Genomic DNA, 19,998 nt, shown 5'->3' with positions numbered 1-19,998 from the left:
CGACGACTTTAATCAAAACTTCTTCGCATCAAGCGCTACTTTTTGCCTTCTTTCCTTTATCGCCCCCGATTTGCACCGGACAAACGTTAACCGGTTTTTACCGTATACAAATAGCTAATTTAATTATGAGAAAAAATCAATGGTTTGACCGAAACACGGAATTACCGCTTGGGTAAAACATTTAGTTTTTGTTACTATTTGTTTGTGAACAGTATTTTCTTCCAAACTTCAGGGATTCACTCGTGGTTGAAAGTTGTGTTTGTTGAGTTTCCTTGCTTTTTCAAATGTTAGATTTAATTAAAATATTAATTCTTAATTGGATGAAGGTGTGTGTATAATTTTGTTTAGAAAAATTAAAACTGTTGAAGTTCATTAAATTTAATTCTTTGATTGTGCAAAATAGAAATGATTTACATGATACAACGCATTTAGAAACCGAAAAGTAAAATATGTCACAAGTATAGCATAATCGAAAGATAGAATTTTTAATGAATTTTAGAGAAAAGGTGATTAACAGCATGATTGAATGGTTGTTACCCATTGTATTATAATATCATATTGTCACTTTATTTTTATTGTTATTTAAATTTTACATTATCATATCATTAAATCCATTGTTATATAACGATGAAAAGCCTCATTTTATATGTAACGATCAATTTGATGTGATCATGTCGCTAACCCTTTTTTTGTCTTTGGTTATTATTTAATAATCTTATTTTACCTTCTATCTTACTTTTTTTTTTTTTTTTTTTTAAAGTAGTAACTCTATCCGTACCATTTTTTTCTATGTAATATTATAAGTTTATTCTTCAAATTGTGTGGGACATTATGAAACGAGGAAATATAATATAATCTATTATCTATTCAAACATTATATTCATGAAAATAAAATACTAATACAATACAATATAATACGATAGATTATGAACCAATAGGTTATAACAACCACCCAAATCCAAACACTTAACGATTTGTTAAGTGTTTTAATCAATTAATTCTTTGCTTGCTGAATTAGGAGACCTTGGGCTAGTTTTATGATGGCAATATCTCCCATTAATTCATGCATGTTTGAGTTTATTTTCAACTTATAATTAGTGGTTTTTCAACTGTCCTTTTTTTTAGAAATAATAATTCAAAATTATAGAAAATCAAAATTGGTAAGGATTTGATATTTTAATCAATGTCTAGTTAGGATTTACAGTCAAATTAGTATAGCAATAGATTTTTCTGTTTTGAGTTAAACTAGGTTTCTTACTATTATAATTAGCGGTGCTATTAGCTATTTTCATAACAAGAGAAAATATAAGAGATAATATAAGATATTGTAGAGATTCATAAAGTCTGTCAATAAAATATTTTATATCAAATTGGTATCAGAGCTTCTACGATCCTAGTAGAAAATTAAAAAGCTCATACTATAATGTGCATACAAGAATTATGTAGGCAAACGTCGGCCCAATATTATAAGCATGAAGAATAATCATGCTGAGAATGATTGAGAAAAATATTGCATGTTTCAATAGGTGCAAACAAATATGCACAGCAGGAAGAAATTCTTCTCTAAAAGTTGGACAGAATTGGGCCAAAAAAAAAAAAAAAAGGAAGTTGATTACAAGTGAATAAACAAAAATTGAATGTTGATGAGAAGTGCATCAACGGGGTGGGAGACAAGTGCATCAACGGGGTGGGAGACAAGTGCTTCAACAAAATTTGGGTTGGTGACAAGTGCATCAACGGGATTGGAGACAAGTGTTTAACAAAATTTTGTGTTAGTGACAAGTGCATCAACGGGGTTGGAGACAGGTGTGTTGACACCCAATTTTGTCCCCCCTTTATTCTAATTTATTTCCTCAGGGCTTCTAAATTTATTGACGAGTTAAGTATTTTATTTTCACTACTATTTCTACTACTATTAATATCATTATTAATCATAATTTATCATAATATATATATTATACCGGTTACTAAATTAAAGCCTAAGAAAGAATTAAGGCGAAGGAGAAAAGGCCACAATTTTCGGACCAATAAAAACGTTCAATACAAACACATTATTCATCAATTCAACCCACATTTTCGGACCGACCCAAACGAAATTAATTACCCGAGCCGGTCCAGACCCGTTTCTTTAACAAAACCCTTCGGCCCTCATCTCCTTCTCTCTCTCACGACCTTCTTCTTCTTTTTCCCTCTCTCAACCGCACTCTCTCTCTCCTCGTCTCTTTCTCTCATCCCTTCCATTTTTCAACGAAGATCCAAACCTCCTTTAGCAATGCGTACGTTGCCACCCGTTTTCATGCAATACCCGTCCTTCTTCAATCTCTCTCTCACCTCTTTCCTCTTCCAAACAAGACACAAATTACCTTTCAACAATGGCGATTTATGTCTACCTATTTTCATATACAAGTTGTCCGTACGCTTGCTTTACACGAGCTGCGTCGTTTGACGAGAATCAAATCATTTTCGGATGTCTTGTGAAGTCGAATCACGTGACTATCTGCTCTAATGCTTTCAACGTTCAGATTTGAACGAGATTTTTGACTCAATTTGAATCCTATACCAACATCCCGCCCAATTTTAAACCAAGAGAAACCACAGAAGTCGAGTATAAATACTCGTTTTCATGACCCGTTTAGGCGGAGGTCCTTCAAATGCCGCTTTTACTACACCCTGAACATTTTTATTTTCCACGCTTTCAAATTCTGTTTTGGGTTTAGTCATATTTGCGTTCTAAAGCTATTCAAAAAAAAAAAGAGTCAAACCAATTCTTCGGAAAAAAAAAAAGTATTCTCGTTCTATACGTATTTTAATTCGGGAAGATTTTTTGAGTTTGGGATTCGTCGTGTTCGGGTGTAGATTCGAGGTCTCGACACCCCACTTCACTCGCTTTGACAAAGGTGATTTTCTCTCCTTTAGTTGTTTTAATCGATTCTCGTTGATTACTTGCTATTCACATTTTGATTAAATTGTAGTATTAGGATGTTTTTCGTGACATCGTTAGTAGATCGATCTTGTGATTTAATTGGCGATTAGCAAAGAATGTGATAAGATGTTGGGTTGCATAATATGTTGGTTAAATAATCATGTTTGGCTTAAGTGTTTAGTTTCTAGTTTGGCACGTTCGCATTGATGAGGCTATCGGTTTAGTCGTCGGTCGGTTCTATGTCGAGACGACTTCGTGTTTAAAATCAATATGTTCCCCGAATCGAGTCTTATGTTAATTCAACTCATTAGACTCGATGTTTATGCGTGTTAGGCGCTTTGCGGTGTCGCGATTGTTCTCCTCCCTTTCTCTCCCCATTAAAAAGGAAAGCTAAGCTCGTTTGTATGCCAAGAATGTTCGATAAGTGTGTGTTGACTTAGCCCCGATTGAGAATGAAATAAATGATGAAATTTGTTAGGCATTCATGATGCTGAAATGAGTCTCAAAATCGATAAATGAGGTCCTTGTAAACAAAATGAACACGAGATGCCATTTTAAGATTTCAACCCGCTATTTCAACTTGTCTCCATTTGGTCAAGACAAAAACCGTAGGAATGATTATGATCTACGACGTACCGAGAGGTGGTGAAAGTGTTTAATTTATCTCTATGTGCCGATTAGGGATTTTATACATCGTTAGAACGAGACATAGCTCATTAAGGATAAGTCATGTCTCCATGTGTGAAAGATGATCAATTACGCCTTTGTATGCCCTGGCTTGTGGGTTGAATTAAAATGAACGAGATACCACTACTTGAATTCTTGTCTTAAAAAAGCCGTCGCGTTTTGACTAAACGGTTGCTGGTTTCTTGGCTAAAAAATCTTGCTACCTTTTGTCCTCATATTGTGTTAAGAATGCTTGATTTTGGGAAGTATTTTCGCAAATTGATTACTAAATTGAATAAAAAATGAATGATACGGTGACTTAAGAACTCGTACGTGTTCTTATAAGAAATTGACTTATGAAATTCTATACTTGTATTATGCATAGGCATTGAAAGTTTCCTTCTCCATGTAGGGAAGTATGGGATGTTTGTTTTGTTTCACTTCTATTATGGCCATTAGAGAGCATGTTCTTTGGTTTCAAAGTTATGTAAAATGAGGACACTTTAATCTAATTAAGTGCACTTGCCTAGACAACGTATTTTTGGGGTAATTACTAGCATGTTTGTCTTGTTTTCTTTCATTATGTGAAAATATGCCAGTTTACAGAGTATGCACGGTTTGAATGATGGAACGATTTTATTGTTTGAATGATGGAACGATTTTATTTTTACTTATATGTTCTTTACATTTGATATAAGAATTAGAATTCCTCTCTCCACTCTCACTAATCCTTTTCTTGTATTTTGTGCATGACCATCTCGCATACGAGTCGAAGGACTTGTCTCTTCCGCCTTCGATGTTGGGCCGGCCCAACGAAATATTTCCCTCGAGTCGACTCGTCCGTCCGAGAACTAAAAAGGATTTTTACGGGGCCAAAGCCTAATAACAAAATAAGTTGGAGTCCCCAGAATGGTGACCCATTTGCTCCTCTTCCCTTCTATTTCATTTTGTTGTGTATTCTTATTTGGTTTGGCGTGACTAACATTTTTATTTCTTAATTTAGATTGAACCTTAGCGAAAATTAGTGGAGTTTAGTTTTGATATGGATAGCTAATTTAAGGAAATAGATAATTAATCCATTAGTTTCATTTCCTCTCGTCGTATTAAATTATTCATAGTACTTCTAATATCTATCTATATTAAAGCAATCGATTTTCAAAGGCGTAAGACCCGAATCATATTTTGAATTATATTTTCCTTACCATTATATCGAAAATCTCAAAATATTATTGATACACAAATGTAAATTCAAGTATATTTTATAGATAATTCTCCAACTTGAAATCAGTCACGAACATTTTCAGCTTTGTATAGTTAACAAACATAATAAAGAAGGAAAGGAAAATCCCATCTTATCCACACTCTCAAACAAAATTAGTTAAAGTCTGCCCCGCTTTTGAGTTATTTTCAAATATATACCCGCTCCTTCAATTTATAACTAAACTCTTTTATACAAATTATTATTTTTACAAGTCTTATTTCTAATAACATTATTACCTTCTCCTTTAAAACTTTAGCAATATTTATAAACCATTTTCCAAACATTCAAAGATATTATATTACACTTAGCCTAATTAATTAACTCTAAGTCCGGTCGGATTAACCATTGTTAATGGAATTTAGAGGATGCCTAATACCTTCCTCTAGATTAGTAGAACCCTTTTATTTTTGGTTTCGTAGACTTTAAAAATAAAATCAACTTTAGATAATTACTTTAATTAACCTTAGGTGCCCTAATTCACCATAAATAATTAGGTGGCGACTCTTAATTTTAATTAACCCCGGAATTACCCGGATGTTGTAAACTATTTTGACTTAGGTTAAAATAGGGTATGACAAGGTGCTTCAACAAAATTTGGATTGCTGACAAGTGCATCAACAGGGTTGGAGACAAGTGCTTCAACAAAAATTGAAGGTTGGTGACAAGTACATCAACAGGATTGGAGATAAGTGCTTCAACAAAATTTAGTCAAGAATTTGGTCAAGTGACAAGTGCATCAACGAGGCTGAAGACCAGTGCTTCAACTAAATTTGGAGTTAGTGACAAGTGCATCAACGGGGTTGAAGACAAGTGCTTCAACAATTGATGGGTTGGAAACAAGTGGCTCAGCAATTTGAAGATGGTAACAAGTGGATCAAGAATTAGATATATAATTTTGAATTACATATTGGAAACAATAATTCAAAATTGTAGAAAACTAAAATTAGTTAAGATTTGATATTTTAATCCATGCCAAGGTAGAATTTGCAATCAAATTAGTATAGGAATAATTAGGGATGCTACTTGTTATTTTCATAACAAAGACAAAACAAGAGAGAATAAGAGATATTGTAGAGATTCATAGTCTATCAATAAATATTTTCCTTTAACTTTTATTTCTTTTTACTTTTTTGACACATGCACACCACACGGCTTTCGTATTTTGGTGGTTTCCGAGATCCTTTCGATGATTTGCGCTGAAGAGATATTTATTTAATCCCATCGGCGAAGAATAATTGGACTACTTTACCTAGAATCAATGAAGCGGGTAATAGAAGATAATTCAGAAGCTAATATTTTTTTTTTTTCTAAATTCCAATACAACTCACATCATTAAATGTAATCAACTTATAAGGGGTAAAGTTTATTATTCGCGATAAACACCAAATCACATTTTACACCCCAATCTCTTTCACTATAATCATTACTACTGATCTGTCACGCACTTGAAACAGTAGCAAGGCCATAAAATGTTCAAGATTTTATATTTTATGTATATATATATAAAAAGTGACATATATAAACAAAGGAGTAATGTTTTTGGAAAAGAACGAGTACTTCCTGAAGTTCTAAATTAACCTTATACAAATTGGGAGAAAAAAAGGGGATAATTAAAAAAAAGGGTGATAAGTTAACATCATTTTTAATTTAATTGAAGGACAGAATCACAGAATAGAAGAAAAACTTTCCAAAATCCAGTCTTACAACAAATTAACGAATACATGACATGACATGTATTTATATACAGTTTTATTACTTAACTATAATTAACTAATGTATATTTTTATCTCATATCATTCAGTTATAATTAAATAACATAGTTTGTTATAAACATTAAATTTCTTTCATAGAAGCAAACGGTGTTTACATTTCAACTGCTATAAAGAATTAGGAATGATAGATAATGACCATAGCCATTGCATAAGATGAGTCAAATTAAAATATGTTTAACATACTTGAGTAGCATATTCGAATCTACGTATAGGCCTCTGGAATATGTCATTATTATTTATTAAATTATACTCCCTCCATTCCATAATAAATGTCATCTTAATTTAAAAAATTATCTCATAATAAATGTCACCTGTGAAACCAAGACATAAATTGACTAGTTTTTTTCAACTATACCCGTAGACAAATTGACAAGTTAAAATAACATCTAATGATGATTAAAAAACCCACATATAATTTGGTATTGTTGGATTCTCAATGTTAAAAGGATTACAACTTGTGCATGTTTTTTGGGAGAATTGGATTTTTTGTCCTTTACAAACTTTATTTGATTTTATGACCTTTTTATAAAAGATCTTCATTTTTTATATATAAGAGATCTGAAAAATACACATAAAAAATTTGAAAAAGCTATTTTTTTCTATTCAAATTATAAGAGGGTAAGAGATCTTATTTTCATGTTTTTTGTTAACATGACACTTATTATAGAACAGAGGAAGTAATATGTTTTGTCCAGCCTTTCAAACTTGAATTAATTATGTGATTTGTCACAGTCATACGACCAGATGCTATTTGGTGGTTTGTCTTGTGGGACAGTTACTTGAGGTCATGCATGAGAAAGTTTGATGAACAAATTTAACGCGTATTATAATTATATTAGTATAATAATGATTAATAGAAATATATTCCTAGACTTTGCGAATAGAGAAAAAGATTGACCCAAAATTTGTGGTTTGGTGGTTGCCACGTGTGTATCATGTTTTTGGTATGTAAAAATGTTACGGGAAATAAATGCTTGCGCTACAAGAAAAAGGGTAAAACTTTTAGAATAAACAACCATATTATATTAACGCATAATTGATCTTAAAGGGAAAGTAACTACATCACTTACAATATTACAATTCAACTAGGAAAAACAGAAATTCAATTAACATTACGTAAATATAGAAAGTTTGATTAAATTGTGTGTTAGCATATTTCATAATCTAAAATACATACCATATGTACATCTTTAAATAAACTCACCAGCTTTCAAATATCTTCACAAGTAGTCTTATATCTATCTTCCATGATACTAAGGACACTCCTTTTTTGTATCATGTCCACTACAATTGCGTTAGACAAGATTTACACTTTTGACCATCCGTTTTTAATTAGTAGTGTTATGCCTTACGAATTGTTAGTGCTTCAACGATGATGACATCCTCAACAAATTGAATTGGGGTGCCAAAGGCTGGAAGGAAATGGTCACAACAAGCCGCCACTCCAATGTTTAAATCATTTTTATATTCATGAAAAAAAAATGACTTGTTTACAATTTCACCTGATTCACGTATATCCCCATTAAAGTTTATTGAATTCCTTCCCTTCCAAATTTTCCAAATGATTGAAACTAAGTTAGCAAATTCAATAGAATCAGGATACAGGTTAGTTTTAACAAAAATATCATTCCACCATCTAGCAAAATTTATTGTATTTTCTATATTAGGCCAATTAATGAAACATATTCTTCGTACTAATTGTGCTTTAGAGCATCTAAAAAAACATATCATCAATAGTTTCACTTTTGATACCCAAACCTTATGCACATTACAGATACGTTTTAATCTATTTGAAACAATAGAATTAGCAAGTAGCACGTGAAGGATACATTTTTAAATAAAATGCTTATAATTGTTTTTTAATAAATTTCGATTCATATTTTTCATAAAGAATCAAACTCTTCTACTTAATTCCTCTTTTGGCCATATATTTTTTGGGCAAAAGAATATGAAATCTTTTTCCAGTTGTTTTTCAATAGTCTGTTTTTGCATTAATAGCTACTTCATTAATCTCACTGATTAGCGTACCTATATATTTGCTTATCATGCTCAAGTAACAAAATATCAGTACTATATACATACATACTAGTTAGGGATAGCCCATGCTGAGCACGGGCCCAATAACATGTGAGACATGAGCAAATAGTCACTTTGTGACCGTTAATCAACCTTTAATTAGGACAATTAGCTAAGTTTTAGTCACTTTTAATGCGGACTATCATTTAAACAATCATATGATTAAAATACGAAAACTCTATTTTTTTTAATGCAACTTAAAATATAAGGGCTCAAAAAAATGTTCCTGGAGTTGAAACTGGTATGACTCAAATTAAACTCCAGAAAAAAGTTTAAGATGTGCGATTTAATTTTTTTTTTTTTAAATATTGTGGAATGATTATCAGTTTAACTCTGAAATTTGAGTTTACTTTTATAAGTTTGAACTCTATATTTTTTACGGAACTCTATGACAGAATCCTTGAGTTTCAACTGTATAAGTTTGAACTCCAGGACACAATCTAAAAGGTTCATTTATCAAAAAATATTTGTAAGCTTATTCGAATTGTAGGACACAATCAAAGGGTTTCAATTGACGTTATCCTTGAGTTCAAACTTAAATATTCTATCATTATTTAATTCCTGATATCTCTTTTAAAACTTTATCATTATTTCACATTACGATACCTATATGAAACTCCATAATAAATTCGTGGGAGCAATGACACCCCTTCGTATAAGAATAACTTTTTTTTATATATATACTATGTGTTGAATCCCCTTAATTTCGTTGTATATGTACTTTTTTATATTTTAACACCCCTTAATAAGAATCCTAGTTCCGCCACTAATGATAATTGCACAAACAAAATAAAAAAATCATGGTGCTTCATCCAACATAAAGTCCCCACCCAGTTGATAAGTTCATTTCAAATAATTAAACTTCTTTTTGAATTGTAAATTCAATCCAGTGATCAACTTAAGTCGTGGAGTTTCGTATAAACTAGTCCAACAAAATCGATTAAACACAAATAACAAAAAGATGCCTCCAATTGTTCCATTGAAATATTAATCACTGCAATGTACACCGTGATATAGAACCACATAATTACAATATTTTCTACGAATAAAGTTAAGATGAGCTCTAATCACGCTCAAGAAGAGGGATTAAATAGTCAAACAATAAAAAAGGTTTACAAAGAAGCTACAGTAAATTTTTTTTTCTAGCCGATAAATTATTTCATTCTTGGCTAATTTGACACAAGTAGCCTCCTTCCAAAATCAAGACTTCAATGAACAGAACCAAAGAGAAATTGTGAAGAAAATTGAGCCTCTCTAAGCCAATTAAATCAAGGTGTTCTACCTTTTATTCATTAGGTAAAAAAGTCTGCAACACACAAAAAAAGTTAAATGTCTGAAATACCCTTGCAATAGCTGGTTAATTCCAAGGACAGATGTCGTAATTATCATAAAGATTTTCTTTTGTATGACTTTTAGGGAAAAACGTACAATGCCAAGAGCTTAGATGTACAAGTTGATGATGCAAACTCTAAGGTGAAATCCTATTATGCCCTTGACCAGGGTTAAACAAAGAGTTCAACTGTTGCTTCTATATAGGTAGTAAAGTAAAGTAACGTAAAGTAATAATAGTAATATATATATATATATATATATATATATATTTTTTTTTTTTAAATCTTTATGGATTGGATTATTCTTTCTAAGGGATATCCTAAATTCCCTCACTTTGAACAGAAAATATAGGGGAAAAGAAATACTCCATATTGAGCTTAACAAAAAGATATTTAATTCAGTTGGTTCAGAATGGGGCCCACAACTTTGGTTGAGTTGACAAAAATAGATCACCAATCACATCTTGCCACGTAACCACACTTCCCTGCTGACATTTCTTCATTTTTAAGCCATTAAACTAACTAATGAACCCCACAACAACTGACAGAGACACTGTTCCCTTGTGAAATCCACGTTTTCTTTACTAGATTTGTACAAAACTACCATACCAAGTTCAAAATATCATCTTTTTAATACACCCATTTTTAAAAAGATTGCATTTTTAGTACATATAAAAGCTCTGCTGATACAAACATTACCCAAAGACTTGTATGTTTCAGCCTTTAAGGTACAATACTCTTTATTTCTTGATGTTTGCTGTTTATGAATAGATTGTGTTTTGATAGAGTTAAAGAACTATATATTATCTCAATTTGAGTGATATTTCTAGTACACCCAATTCAAAAAGATTGCATCTTGATGTAGATAATTGATATGATCTTCATTTTTTATTTTATTTTTCCCATAGTTATTGTTTATGTTCAACTGTACTATAAATGAGACAAGATACACTTATTAGATTAATAAGGATTCTAGTATAACCAGTTCAAAAAGATTGCATTTTTGGTACATATAAAATCTTTGCTGATACAAAAATTACCAAAGACTTGTTGGTTTCAGCCTTTAATGTACAGTAAATACTCTTATTACTTTCTTGATGTTCTAATCACATACATTTCACATGGGTATGATTTGTTTTTATGAAAGATTGTATTTTTACTGAGTTAAGAACTATATATAATTTCAGTAAGGGTGAATTCATACATTTTCTGTTAGGTTTGTGATGATTCTAGTACACCCAATTCAAAAAGATTGCATTTTGACATAGTTAAAGACTTAAGAACTATATATTATTTCAATAAGAGTAAATATCATTCATTTTCTGTTAGGCTTGTGATAATTCTAGTATATCCAATTAAAAAAGGTTGCATTTTTTATATATTTATAAATGATATGATCTTCATTTTCTTGTTCGTTTCCAAATTCGAAGAAATATTAAATGATATAGCCGATCCTGACTTGTTTGGAACTAAGGGCAGAGGCAGAGCCATGATTTCAACTTTATGGGTTCTGGATTTTGGAACGACGATTTCAAGTGCTAATAAGTAATAGTAACTAGGTTCTATATTTAATATATGTACATATTTAATATACTGTTTGAGCAAATGTTACTGGGTTCGGCCGAACCTGTATCTGGGTTTCGACTCCTCACCTGTGGGATTACACTGGGTATGTTGTTGTTGTTGTTTACTTGTTTCAAGGAGAAGGGGTGAGAGATCAGGAAAAACAGCATTGTCTTTAAGGATGGAAGATCTTTCAACTTTCCACAGCATTGTCTTTAAGGATGGAAGATCTTTCAACTTTCCATAAGTATTATTTATATAACAAAAAGATCTTCTGGTTTTATATACTTTGAGTTTGGAATCAGATGTATATTCTCATAAATATGTAGTTATGTCATTTCCTTTAACCTTCTGATTATTATGTTGGTTCTTCTTGGATGCAGTCAATTGTAACTGGTGTAGCCTGAACTCTCTTTGATTGAGCAGTGCTTATCTTGGAAGTTAGTGGAGAGGAGCCAATGTTGCTTCATCTCTTATTTTCGGTATCTCTCTTTTTGACATTTATAGACAATGGCAGTGCGGGTCTAACAAGTGCATTCGTTCGAACTCAGTTTCCTTCTGTGGATATTCCCCTCGAAAACGAAGCACTTGCAGTCCCACAGGGTTATAACGCTCCACAGCAAGTAAGCTTCCTGTCTTGAGACTTACTATTATGTTGGGTCAGTCAAAGCCATTCTTAACAGATTATTCATTTGGCTATAGTCCTTTTGTAGTCAATTCTTGTTTAATTGCTTTAAATCCAAGTTTATAGCCTGTTTGGCCAAGCTTTTCCAAGGCCAATTTTTTTTTTTTTCAAAGTTGAGGTGTTTGCCAAACTTTTTGAGGCTGCCAAAAGTGATTTTTAAATTGATTAGCCAAACACAAACTTCTTCTCACCAAAAGTATTTTTTTGAAAAGCACTTTTCAAAATAAGTTGATTTTAGAAGCTTGGCCAAACAGGCTATTAGTTCAATGCATAATATTCAATCTTCTAATTGGCAAGTTCACTACAACCACTTTCTGGAGAACGAGGAAATAGTGATATTAAAGAACAGTATAATATTGCTATAAATTTATAAGTAGAAATTCTTGGTAATGCTCATCTGTTTGAGAACATGAGAAGCTCGAACTCCACATTTTTGTTTTCTCTGCCAAATTTTGAACCTCATGGTTGCATCGAGACTAGTTTAGAGTCTTTAGACGATAAGCTGTGTTCAATTCAAAAGTTTTGCTCCTATATGCTCTTTTTTTAACATGATTTTTGAGATGATAATCGGTTTATATGTCATTTAAAGTGCTAATTACTTTAGTCATTCTTCTAGGTGCATATTACACAGGGCGACTACCACGGGAAGGCTGTCATAATCTCATGGGTTACTGTTGATGAACCGGGGTCTAGCCAAGTGCGATATGGCTTATCTGAGGGGAACTATGATTTTATTGCTGAGGGGACTCTAACAAACTACACATTCTACAAATACAAGTCCGGTTATATACACCAGTGCCTTGTAACTGGCCTTCAGGTAGTCAAGACCAACATTTTCTTATCCTTCTAAAAAAATAAAAAATGACAACGTCATCATTTTTATCTTGTTGATTATGGGCTAATATACATCATGCAAGTGTGTTCTCATATACTTTATCGACCAAATAAGTACTGCTTAGTTTCTGTTTGTGGGAGGAGTATGGTATTTCATTTTTCTGGCAGAAAAATTGGTAATCCTAATCTCTCTTCTTAGTTCGTATTAGATGATTTCCTCTGTTTTATTTCCATGAGGAGAAGATTGGCACAAAGACTAAGAACGATGGGCCTTATTAGGAAAAAGAAGATTAAGGAGGATAGGTTGGCTAACATATTGATGTTGTAGCATTTGAAGAAAGTATAAGCTATCAAAAAAAAAAGAAAAAAATAAAGTATGATTTAAAGTTTTTGTTTCTCATATTAATTTTAAATACATGTTTGTCAGATTAATTTAGGCATATGAAACTCCCTAACAATCTCTTTGCAAGGTTATGATGGCATATGCATGTCTTGAATGTTAACCACCCCCCCCCCCCCCCCCCCACACACACACACGCCTTCTTTCTTTTCAATCTGTTTGATCAATTTACCTTCTGGTTTAGTATGACACGAAGTACTACTATGAAATTGGAAAAGGCAATTCTGCTCGGAAGTTTTGGTTTGAAACTCCTCCAAAAGTTGATTCAGATGCTTCTTACAAATTTGGCATCATAGGTAAGTAGTTTAAAATTCTATTTGATAAGTTAGCTAAGTAAATTTATTTCAGGTGTCTTATTTTTTTCAGCATATTTTTTTCAGCAGGATGAGCTATATTCTTGTAAGTTGCTATAAGATGTGTTATACACCATGAAAATCACATAAATTTGTTATGAGTTTATATGTTTTCACAAATATAGAACTGAAAGAAAATGGATAGCATGCTAGAGATCCAAAAGAAAATCAGTCTCTAACTTTTTCTTTCGTGTAAACGAGATGGATTTTTCTTGCTAATGTAACACAAGTCCAACCATTATTGGGAAGCAAAATTGAAAACCTTTGACTCTCTATCTTTCATTAAGTATGAAATTTTTTGTATTTTTTATGCATTGAGTTAATGACATTATTGTGGCAGGATTCTGATACAGTTTGTCTAACGTCCTTTGTAGGCGATCTTGGTCAAACATATAATTCTCTTTCAACCCTTCAGCATTATATGCAAAGTGGAGCAAAGTGTGTCTTGTTTGTTGGAGATCTATCTTATGCTGACAGATATCAGTATAACGATGTCGGAGTCCGCTGGGATACATTTGGCCGCTTAATTGAGCAAAGTGCAGCATACCACCCATGGATTTGGTCTGCTGGGAATCATGAGATCGATTACTTTCCGTATATGGTAATGTATTGGAATACGGTTACTGAATCATAAAAAATTTCTCCCATCCTAAGGGCCTTTGTATTATGTTTGTGTAAAATAGTTTGATGCCTGCTGACTATATTTCTCATCATGTTCAGGGGGAAGTAGTTCCATTCAGATCATTTCTAAATAGATACCCTACACCTTATAAAGCTTCAAAAAGCAGTAATCCCCTTTGGTATGCCGTCAAAAGGGCATCTGCTCACATAATTGTCCTATCAAGCTATTCCCCTTTTGGTGAGTAATTGTTTCCTCTCTTGTCTTGTTTCTTTTGTTTCTCTAATAGCTTGGCCAAGCTTCTAGGAAGTCAAATGTGCTTTTTTCTTTCTCTTCAGCAGTGCTTATTTTAGAGAGTTGAGGTGTTTGGCCGAACTTTTAGGAAAAAACTAAGTGCTTTTCAGTAGTAACAGAAGATACTTGAAAAAGTAGCTTTTCCCCATAAGCACTTTTGTAACCTTGACCAAGCACAATTTGCTGCTCTAATATTGTCAAAAGTGCTCTTGAAATTGATTAGTCAATCACAAACTGTTACTTTCTGAAAGAACTTTTTCGAAAAGCACTTCTAATAAAAGTGCTTTCAAAGTAAGCAAATTTTGAAAGTTTGACCAAAAAAGCTATAAGCGGATATAGTCAGGTGAAAGTGTTATAAATCAAACATCGGTCCCTTTACTCTCGCTTTTGTACGTGCTATGCTATATTCTGATACCTTTGCCGTTAAAAACAAATTATTTGTATTGGGACAAAGAAGTTTTGGCTGGGGATCTTTTTTAAAAAAAATTCTTCACGTACAAGTCTCGTCAAGTTTAGGCTAGTAGTTTTCTTGGTCATTTTAGAAGCTTTACGGCACGTTTTTAGTTTTATAGAAACCTGAAAATGCTTTCTTGTTCTTGTTGTTTTACCATACCTTTAAGCATCATCTCCTATAAATATGGATAGTTTTATTCAATAGCTGCTGAGCCGCTGCGTCTCTTGTCATGCAGTAAAATATACTCCTCAATGGCATTGGCTGAAACAGGAACTTAAAAAAGTGAACAGAGAGGAAACTCCTTGGCTTATAGTCCTTATGCATGTTCCTCTCTACAACAGTAATGAAGCCCATTTCATGGAAGGGGAAAGCATGAGATCCGCCTATGAAAGATGGTTTGTCAAATACAGAGTTGATGTGATCTTTGCTGGTCATGTCCATGCCTATGAAAGATCAGTAAGTTGCTTATCTCATCATCTCTGTTGTTCGGGCCCTTCAAAATCCTTGTCGCACCCGTGTCGATCTGACACTACTTGGGTGTGGGTCCATCCACACCAAGAAGTATGAGATTGGTATATCTTATGAATAAATAAAAGGGTATTCTTTAAATTTTATTAGTTTTATTCAATAACTTAGATTAATCAAAATATATAGTAATATTTGTTGTAAGATACAGCATACAAAGCACTCGTGAACCCTAAAATATTTGTGATGGAGAATCCGACTTCTGGATCCGCAACCTAGTCCAATCAACATAGCTTATCATACTTGTTTTTGCTGCTTGTCTCTCATAAAAAAGATTACATTTTGATATACATTCAAATCAAGTAACTTTTCTATGACTTTTTAGGTGGAACTTTAGTCATACCAAAAATCAACTCTGGAAAAAGAAAAACTCAGCTAGAACTAACAAAGATCAATAGGAAGCTAGGAATATATCAACAAAGTTCAACCTACGATACGTGTCACTATATCTTTGAGTAAATCATGGTCTTCTCCACGTAATAGTGTCAACCAAAGAGTGGATCATCTTAGCAGACAAATAGAAACACGTAACTGAATAGCAGAAATAGAGATTTTAGGCACAATAGAAAAGAATGCTGATTTAGCCCCAGAAGCAATGCTTTGTAATTCAGTAAAAAGTATCATGTTTATTTCCAAACTGATATATTCCTGGACGGTCTCGCATTTTACTCGAAAAATTGAGCCTAACTTGCAGTAACACGAGGACTATCAGGATATAGGCTAGAGAGGCGTAAGTGCTTTCTTTTTCTTTTATTGAAGACGAAGTTTAAAAGTCACTGTATATGAGGCACTGTTGCCTTAGAGAGAATTAGTCGCAGATATCAGTTACACTTTTCTTCCGTCTTCTCTATTTCCGTTTTCAACTCTATCTGTGTTGTAACTATTAAGATGTAATAAGACTAAGTAGGTGTTTGGCCCTGCGATTTGGAATCATGATTTCATATTTTGGTTTCAAATCAGTGTTTGTTTATGAAATTTGCACAAAATTTCAACTTCAACTCATATCATGATTTGAAATCCCATATTCTCCAAAAAGTAGGATTTGAGATTTCAAATCATGATTTCAAATTTTTTAAAATGTAAAACTTGACCCATAAGTTTATATTTTGTGAAAAAAAGAGCCATAAGTTGGCTAATATATTTTTTAAATGTAAAACTTGACTCAAAGTAACAATATTAGTTAGTCTTCTAGGTCATCTAATCGGAAATGCATGCTCGACGTAAAGTGATTGTCCGTACCATGTGGGAGGATTATATTAAAGAGTAGTTACTCTACAATTCAAGTTCAATTTTCATTTTTTCTTTATGACATGGGAACCCGCAGCCGTTACCCTTTGGTGCGCATAGGGTAAACCCAGCTCCTGTGTAATAGCTCGCAAATCACACAGGAGAGATAACCAAAGACGAGACAAGCCTCGTGCGATGAGCTCGACTCAGAAGGCAAATCCTCTGCTATCGTATGCAGGGGGTTTCTAACCTGAGACCTCCATTATGAAAGCCTCATGCTCAACCAAATGAGCCACCCTTGCGGGTTCAATTTTCATTTTTATTGAACTAAAGTTCAATCAATAGATGATGTATCTTTTAGAAATGCCTTCTAGTAGCGTATTAACTTTGTTATGAACTATGGTTTGCTTATTTGACAAGATTTATAAGAATTGGGGAAGTTTCGATAGTTTTCACAACTTGTGGGGTTTTCATGTTTGTGAGAAAAAATGCAATTTAAGAAATCCAAATTGCATGTCCAAACTAAACTTCAACTTCAAATCAACCTGATTCCAAATCATGTCCAAACGGGGCCTAAGTTTTTTTTTTTTTTTTTTTTTTTTATTAATATCTTTTTCAGTATCGCATATCCAATATACACTACAATGTCTCGAGTGGTGATGCTTATCCCGTACCAGATAAAAGAGCTCCTGTTTACATAACTGTTGGTGATGGAGGAAATTGCGAAGGTCTTGCTTCAAGGTAAGTTACATGATAGATTACAGTTAATATCCCTAGTTCAATGAAGCCTGATGCACTCTTGCTAAATTATGTGATTCAACTCATCTGAAAGTTTAGCTATGTTTGGAGGGAGAAAAGGCATATGTTTTTCTTTTCTTTTCATTTTGCTTTTTCTCCCTCCAAAATGTCTTCAACCACCAGAATGTGCACACTGGATCCTGGCCAAGGACCTTTGCCTATTTTACATGTAATCTGCTTATGGACAAAGTGCATAGATGTCTGATTTTGGTGCCACTGTTTAAGTTATGCCCTAAATTTATAAAGTTTTGCACATGTACCCACTTCGGAACAACTTCAGACATGGGGTGTCTGAAGTTAGTCTTGACAAAGCCTTCATATGGCTGAAATTCATGCACATATGGTTGAAGGTCAACCATTTTTGCCAGAACTTCAGGCAGAAATGCTTGAACTTCAGTCATATGAAATTTCAGACACCGCATGTCTGAAGTTGTTCCGAAGTGGCTAGACGTGCAAAATTTAAAGTATTAGGTACAGGTTAAATAGTGATGTCCAAATAGGGTATCCCGTGAAATTTGTACTCAAGTTTATGTGACTCTGCCTCTATTAACAGCCTGAGATTAGGTAATTTTATTTGTTACTATCCAACTAATATCCCTTTCTATTTGCTGTTCAACTATATTATCTTTGGCCTGTGCAGATTTAGAGATCCCCAGCCAGAATATTCTGCTTTCCGTGAAGCCAGTTATGGTCATTCGACACTAGAGATCAAGAATAGAACACATGCATTCTACCACTGGAACCGAAATGACGATGGAAATAAAGTTACAACCGACTCGTTCACATTGCAGAACCAGTATTGGTCAGTTTCATCCCTTTCTAGCTTTTACTTGATAACATTGAAGAACTTCCAGCCCATATAGCATTCAGTTTTTAGATCCATGGCATAAAATAGTGAATGTATGTGGTGTTTCTACTATATTTGTAAACAAGACTGCATCTTGAAATCATTCTCAAAGCTAAAAGTTGCTTTTGTTGACATCTTTTTTTTTTTTTTGAATTGTTTCCCTATTTGAATTAAGTTTCCACTAGAGTTCTACTCTCTCAAGTGAAGAGTCATTTTTTACTGATAAATCTTGAGAAGTTAGCACTTGTTCCTCAGCTATATGCATTCACCACTTACTGATTCTTCCATGATTGCACTTGTCACATTTGTCACTATATGCCTTAGTTCTACTTCTTACAACCATTTTATTACTTGAAATACAAATTGGTTTTGCAATCATTTTTATAGAACTGTGACGTCGAGGTCAACTTGCGTGCACCTCGACCGTTCCACTAGGCACTGATTACCTCCCATCAGCACAGGTACCGGGATAACTCTGTCCAGTAACGCTTAAGCAGATGATAATAAATCACCTAGTGTTTTGTTTCTAGCTGGGATTCGAACCCTGATCTCCCATAGTTTTCATTCATTGACCACTTAGCAGTAAATGAGTCTGGCTGTTCACTGTCGATATCTCCCATTGGCTAATGAGTGCAACTCATGGTTATGCAGGGGAAGTGGTCGTCGCAGGAGGAAGTTGAAGAAGAATCATCTAAACTCTGTCATTTCGGAAAGGGCCTCCACTGCACGAATCTGAAACGCAGTTTTTTCAAGCATGTTCTCAAACTATGGGTAATTTAATGCCATGATCCTACTATGCAGTTTGAAAAATTGATCCACTTTGTTGGAGAGTGGGTCCGAATAGCTATTTTCCCAGTGTATTGGTCATGTAAAATAAGAGTTTATGCTGTTTATTTATGGCAACATCATGTCATTATGGAAGTATTAAGCCCTTGTAAATTTGAAATAGCTACATATTCAATTTTTATTTTGTGTTATAAGATCGGATAAAAGAGGAAGGTTGCAGTACGTTGACGAACAACATAAAAATTGTCTTAACTACAATGAATTGAGGTATAGTTGTTTGAATTGATTTGAAATGAAAAAAAAAAGAAGGGAAAAATAGGAATTATAGCCTAATTGAACGCTAAATGGAAATAAAAAAAAAAAGGTAGAATAAATTTTCTGCAGACTTATGCCACCTCTGAATTTAACTTCAAAAACTGTTGCAAGTTTCAACTGATTTCATAACACTTGATGTTGAACATACTAACTATGTTAGTAACACAGCGATTTTGAATACATAGATTAAAATGGCTATCAAATACTATATTATTAATGCAGAATTAAATCCTGATGTTATTTATAATATAATAATACATCTAACCACC

At 33.1% G+C, this 19,998-nt stretch overlaps 1 protein-coding gene across 3 annotated transcripts; it reads left to right on the top strand.

The window, feature by feature from the left end:
- Positions 1–10,594: 10,594 nt before the first annotated feature.
- Positions 10,595–19,593, top strand: LOC132043182 (bifunctional purple acid phosphatase 26). Of its 3 annotated transcripts, none has more exons than XM_059433664.1 (10): positions 10,595–10,757; positions 11,976–12,215; positions 12,894–13,094; positions 13,696–13,807; positions 14,239–14,465; positions 14,585–14,723; positions 15,467–15,687; positions 17,603–17,724; positions 18,422–18,583; positions 19,280–19,593. In XM_059433664.1, the coding sequence occupies exons 2-10, from the start codon at positions 12,051–12,053 to the stop codon at positions 19,362–19,364; spliced, it is 1,434 nt and encodes a 477-aa protein (XP_059289647.1). In that variant the 5' UTR covers positions 10,595–10,757; positions 11,976–12,050; the 3' UTR covers positions 19,365–19,593. The 3 variants fall into 3 exon arrangements, with proteins under 3 accessions (XP_059289647.1, XP_059289649.1, XP_059289648.1); XM_059433666.1 differs by lacking the exon at positions 10,595–10,757 and adding an exon at positions 10,961–11,097; XM_059433665.1 differs by lacking the exon at positions 10,595–10,757 and adding an exon at positions 11,131–11,154.
- The last annotated feature ends 405 nt before the right edge of the window (positions 19,594–19,998 follow it).

This window comes from Lycium ferocissimum, unplaced genomic scaffold (assembly GCF_029784015.1).
Source record: "Lycium ferocissimum isolate CSIRO_LF1 unplaced genomic scaffold, AGI_CSIRO_Lferr_CH_V1 ctg2187, whole genome shotgun sequence".
NCBI lineage: Eukaryota > Viridiplantae > Streptophyta > Magnoliopsida > Solanales > Solanaceae > Lycium > Lycium ferocissimum.
This window is presented reverse-complemented; position numbering and strand designations above follow the sequence as displayed.